This window comes from Dermacentor albipictus, chromosome 2 (genome assembly GCF_038994185.2).
Source record: "Dermacentor albipictus isolate Rhodes 1998 colony chromosome 2, USDA_Dalb.pri_finalv2, whole genome shotgun sequence".
NCBI classification, from domain to species: domain Eukaryota; kingdom Metazoa; phylum Arthropoda; class Arachnida; order Ixodida; family Ixodidae; genus Dermacentor; species Dermacentor albipictus.
This window is the reverse complement of record NC_091822.1, coordinates 92,475,898-92,481,897: the sequence shown is the minus strand read 5'-3', so window position 1 is coordinate 92,481,897 and position 6,000 is coordinate 92,475,898. Positions and strand designations below refer to the sequence as shown.

Genomic DNA, 6,000 nt, shown 5'->3' with positions numbered 1-6,000 from the left:
TTTGAGTGTCGATGCTCAATAGATCTGCAACTATTCTTCAATGGGCTTTCAATATTGACAAACAACACATTTCTAATATACTTCAATGCGCTTTCAATTTTGAGAATTAAGACATCTTCAATAATGCTTCAATGGAATACATCGAAATACATCATAGTTTCAACAATATGCCACTGATCTTTCAAATCGGGAGGCCACAATGATGTTTCAACAAAATGTAGCGGGCGAATTATCAACACTTGTCAACAATTCCCCAATGTTCATTCAATGTCATTTTTTGACGTTCAACAATCATATTGCAATAACCTTTCAACACTTTCTGTAAACGGTAAAATGACGGCAGTAGTTTTCTGGTTACTTTTATTAATCATCTAATATTCAGCAACGAGTCATTGAGCGCATAGTGCTTTTTCGCTTGTTTGCTTACAACCTATTTAGAAAATATGAATACCAACAGCTCTTCCACCTAAAACCCTGTCACACGAAATAATTATTCCTGTGCTGACTTCTGAATTTGCTTTTATTGCAGTTTTCATTTACCTTCTTCCGGGCTAAAAGCAGAATGAGCAGCAGCAAATTGTTCACTGCCAAAAGTTGCACTTCTTTCGGGGATTCATGGGTTCACCGACGGCACAGCCAAAGGCACTGGCGAACTCGGGCATGTTCATCAGAGGCACTATGCAGCGGGATCGGTCTGGTGCATAGCGGACGTGTGACGCGCCGTACTCATGGCACCACATCACACAGTAATTGATGAAGAACAAGCGCTCCGCAGACATGTCAAGCCCGGCAAGCGTTACGTTGGCTTGTGCTGGGGGCAACGAAGCGTACGTCGCGTACGCGGTCATGGCGCCCACCAAGTCGGCCATGTTCTCGGAGTCCGCCGTGTCATTCAACACCTCCTGGCGGGCACTGAATGATAGCTGCGAATGGCGGTCACGCTTGGGATTACATTTCTGAGGCAAAATGTTGACGTGAATGAAGCTATTATGCGGTCTACAAAAGGCCATTTGGGTGCGTTTAGATAAATGATACTTTCCCCGTTGTTCGTTCTTTAGCCTTGCATTTGTTTATGTGTGTCATGAGATAACCTAACGAAAACATGTGCTCAGTTCAACTACTGTAGGGCAGTCATGTGCTATGAATTTAGTCCTTCAGACTGGCGTTAATAACGTCCCTGCGCACCGTTGTCCACGTCACTCCTTGTGATCCAATTTTCATGCAATTTAAGATTTCCTTAAAGCTACGAACAGCTTAAAGAGCATGCACAGTTGCGAACGATACAGAGCTCTGTAGTTCTCACACTACTCTTAACATGTACACGCTGTATATAACGAACAATAAAACGTTTGACTCGGCAGAAAGTTTTTTCTAACGTTGTTCTCCTTGCCTAAAGACAAAAAAAAATCTGAATATGCAACACCGCCAGAATGGCGTAGCTTTACACGGAAGTCGGCAGTCCGAAGTTTGCCGTTGGCACACCACTTGCAAGACTATTGTGGTAGCGAAACAATTGGTTCGAATTAACTAAGTGCTTGAACTACTTCAGGAGCCCCCACTTGGTGACGGCTCTAGATGTAGATGTGCAGTGTTCGGGCATCCCCGGTACAATTTTAGGCATAGCCTGATGTATTGGAACCACCACAGGCATAGAATACTAGTCTTGTATATTTGATCTATGTAATAGAGTTATTTATTATTGAAGTGGGGTTTATGTAGCTCGTTCGAGGGATCGCAGGTAGCTCTAGATACGAGTCCCAGCGCTTCGCACCAACAACCCGCGCTCGTGTCTCGCGCCGCAGCGGTGGCAGTCCGCACAGTGCCACATGCATATTACCCACTACAACTACAGTGCCACATGCATATTACCCGCTACAACTTCCCCCGGGGCGAAGAGGAGCCATCCTGGCGACCTAAGGCGATGATACGATAAGGGGGTCGTGGTACGGCTTCAGGCGGCTGACGTGAACAGTCTCGCGGCCACGGCGGCGTTTGTCCGAAGATGGCGTCACCGGTTCGACCACATAATTCACAGGCGAAGTACACGCGACGATCCGGTACGGACCTTGATATTTCGGGGCAAGCTTTGGGCTAAGGCCTGGAGCTTGGAAGGGCAGCCGAAGCCAGACGTGAGAGTCCACGGCGAAGGACTGTGTGGGCTGATCGTTGTCGTGGCGATCTTTGCGGATTCCTTGGGTATCCGACGTGAACGAGCGAGCCAGTTGGCGGCACTCTTCAGCATGGCGAGCAACTTCGGAAAGAGGGGTGAATTCAGAGGCATCCGGGTGATATGGTAGTACGGTGTCGAGGGTAGTGGATGGTTCACGCCCATAAAGAAGGAAAAATGGTGAGAAGCCTGTGGTAGCCTGAACGGCGGTATTGTATGCGTACGTCACAAAAGGGAGGACATCGTCCCAACTGGAATGATCCGACGCAACATACATGGTGAGCATGTCCCCAAGGGTGCGGTTGAATCGTTCCGTTAGACCGTTAGTTTGTGGGTGATACGCCGTAGTGGTGCGGTGAATAGTGCGGCACGCGGCGAGTAGCTCATTAATAACTTCGGACAAGAAGACACGGCCTCGGTCACTGAGCAGTTCTCGCGGTGCGCCGTGCCGTAAGACGAAATGCCGTAAGATGAATGCGGCGACGTCGCGAGCAGCAGCCGAAGCAAGTGCAGCAGTCTCAGCATATCTTGTCAGGTGGTCTACTGCGACAATTATCCAACGATTTCCGGTAGCGCTGCATGGAAGAGGCCCATAAAGGTCGATGCCAACCCGATCAAAAGGACGTGCAGGACACGGTAAAGGTTGCAGAGGGCCTGTCGTATGAGAAGATGTCTTGCGTCGCTGACAGGCTGCACATGACCGAATGTATTTGCGGACATAAGAATACATGCCGCGCCAGTAGTACCGCTGGCGGAGCCGCTCGTAGGTTTTCAGGACGCCAGCATGAGCTTGTTGTGGGTCTGCATGGAAATACGTGCATACGTCGGAACGCAAATGGCGAGGGATGACTAGTAGCCATTTGCGACCGTCGGGCTGATAGTTTCGGCGGTACAAGATGGCGTCCCGGAGCACGAAGTGGGTGGCTTGGCGACGAATGGCTCGAGGGCATGTAGACGTTGAAGAACTGCTAAGAATGTCAATAAGAGAAACAATCCACGGATCTTTTCTCTGTTCAGACGGCATGTCAGTAACAGCAAGCGTAGCAACCGGGCACTCTGTAGATGAAGGTGGCCTTTCGTCGGATCGCACGGGCGCACGGGAGAGCGCATCTGCATCAGAATGTTGGCGCCCGGATCGATAAATGACGCGAATGTCAAATTCTTGGAGCCGAAGAGCCCAACGTCCAAGACGCCCCGACGGGTCTTTCAGTGACGCAAGCCAGCAGAGCGCGTGGTGGTCTGTCACAACGTCGAACGGACGGCCATACAAGTAAGGGCGAAATTTGTTTAAGGCCCAAACAATAGCTAAACATTCTTTTTCCGTGACAGAATAATTGGATTCTGCCTTCGTGAGAGCACGACTCGCATATGCAACCACATATTCTGCAAAGCCAGGCTTCCGTTGTGCAAGGACGGCCCCAAGACCAACGCCGCTGGCGTCGGTATGAACTTCAGTCGGTGCACTCGGGTCGTAGTGGCGTAGAACAGGCGGTGAGGTAAGCCGACGACGCAAAGTGGTGAAGGCTTGGTCACACGCCGGAGTCCAGTCGCGAAGGTCACCAGAGCCAGCCAGGAGCTTCGTCAGGGGAGCGATGATGCAGGCAAAATTGCGCACAAAGCGGCGAAAATAAGAGCAAAGACCGACGAAACTGCGGAGCTCTTTCACTGTAGTCGGCCGCGGAAATTCTGCGACAGCACGAAGTTTGTCAGGGTCGGGAAGGACGCCGTCTTTGGACACGACATGGCCAAGTATGGTCAGCTGGCGGGCTCCGAAGCGGCACTTTTTCAAGTTAAGTTGAAGGCCGGCGGTGGTAAGGCAAGTAAGGACTTCGCGTAGACGAGAGAGGTGAGTGGTGAAATCAGGGGAGAAAACTACCACGTCGTCTAAATAACATAAGCATGTCTTCCATTTGAGGCCTCGTAGAAGATTGTCCATCATCCTTTCGAATGTCGCGGGTGCATTGCAGAGGCCGAATGGCATTACGGTAAACTCATACAGGCCATCAGGCGTAATAAAAGCTGTCTTGGAGCGGTCGGATTCATCCACTGGCACTTGCCAATAGCCCGATTGCAAGTCCAAAGAAGAAAAGAATTCGGCACCATGAAGACAATCTAAGGCGTCATCTATGCGCGGTAGAGGATAGACATCTTTTCGTGTAATCTTGTTGAGGCGACGATAGTCCACACAGAAACGAATCGAGCCATCTTTTTTCTTAATGAGTACTACCGGAGATGACCAAGGGCTGCAGGATGGCTTGATAACACCACGTTCAAGCATGTCTTCAACTTGCTCGGCGATGACACGACGCTCGGTGGATGACACGCGGTACGGACGCTGGCGTAATGGTGCGTGATGTCCCGTATCAATGTGGTGAGAGACGGTACTTGTGCGGCCTAATGATGCTTGGTTGCAGTCAAAAGAGGCGTGAAAATCATTTAAAAGAGTAATAAGCCGCTCACGTTGTGTCGGCTCGAGGTCAGCGGCAATAGAGCGACAAAAAACATCCGGTGGTACTCGGTTAGATGGCACATGGGGTGCTAGTGCTGTTACGTTGGCAGTATCCACGTCGTCGGGAACAGGGAAATGCACAATAACGTCAGCGTCCACAGTCTGGATGGTACCAATAGTCTCGCCACAGTGCAAAGCCAAAGTGTACGAATTTGGGTTAGAAATCAGTATTTCTGCAGCCCCATGGTGCACCGTGAGGAGAGCGAAAGGCAACAATATAGGCTGGCGGCGAATGAAGACGGCAGCTGGTGAAAACATGACCGTCGCTTCGGCAAGCGATGCGCATGAAAGAGGGACAAATACCGCGCTGTGAGGGGGAAGGTCAGTATCGGAAGCTACACAGATCCTGGTAACATCATGAACTTTAACGTCGTGAGATGGCATATCGCACAGAACGGAGAACTGAACCTCAGCACGTGCACAGTCAATGACGGCGTGATGGCGCGACAGAAAATCCCAACCGAGAATCACATCGTGGGAGCAACAAGTTAGCACAAAGAAATCAATCGGATACAAAATGTCTCGAATCAACACCCTGGCAGTGCACATAGCGACTGGCTGAACTTGCTGTGCACTGGCTGTTCTAAGCAATAATACCGAAGGCATCATGGTCACTTTCCGTAAGTCACGGCAGAGTTTCTCACTAATCACAGATACAGCAGCACCTGTATCGACGAGGGCAAGACATTTGATGCCATCAACAGACACTTCAATAACGTTGGCGGGGGAAAAACGAGGACTTTGATGTTCCGACGATGACGCAGTTCGTGCCTCAGGAACTGCGGAAATCAGTTTTCCGCCTCAGTAGTACTGGCACTGGGCCTACGACGCATGGGTGAGAGTGAGCGCCGACGAGGGGAAGGCGAGCCACGAGTATTGTAGAGATGTGACTGCGGTGCTGGTATGTCATCAGTAGCGTAGACTTCCGATGGTGGTTGCTGAGGCATACGGTATGGTCGGAATCCGGAGCTGGGTGGTCGCGCGGTGCCCACGAAGGCCGGCAAGCGCCGGCGGCAGAAGCGCGCTACATGCCCCGGTGTACCGCAGGCATAGCATATTGGGCGGTTGTCAGGAGTACGCCAAGGATTTGTGCCTTGCTGCTGTGCGCTGAAAAAGGGAGCGACATGCTGGCGAGGCGAGGGCGGATGAGAGAACACCGGCTGGAGAGGCGCTGAAGGCGGAGGAGAGAATCCCGGCAGACGAGGCGCCCGTGCAGCGGCTTCAGCATACGTCAGAGGCGCGGCCACGGGAGCCGGCTGACACGGAGGTGGAAGAGCTTCGGTCACTTGCTCTTGAATTACCTGTCGGATCGCTGGAGCCAAAT

The 6,000-nt window shown here is 51.2% G+C and overlaps 1 protein-coding gene across 5 annotated transcripts in view; it reads right to left on the bottom strand.

The window, feature by feature from the left end:
- Positions 1 to 406: 406 nt before the first annotated feature.
- The window catches only part of LOC135902761 (neprilysin-1-like), a 125,062-nt gene continuing 119,468 nt past the window's right edge, over positions 407 to 6,000 (bottom strand). For 2 of the 5 annotated variants that reach the window (XM_065432994.2, XM_065432993.2), the window contains one exon: positions 408 to 923. In XM_065432994.2, coding sequence (XP_065289066.1) covers positions 582 to 923 — 342 coding nt within the window. In that variant the 3' untranslated portion in view covers positions 408 to 581. Of the gene's footprint in view, positions 924 to 6,000 lie in introns of all 5 variants that reach the window. The other 3 variants (XM_065432992.2, XM_065432991.2, XR_010564584.1) reach the window with 3 other exon arrangements.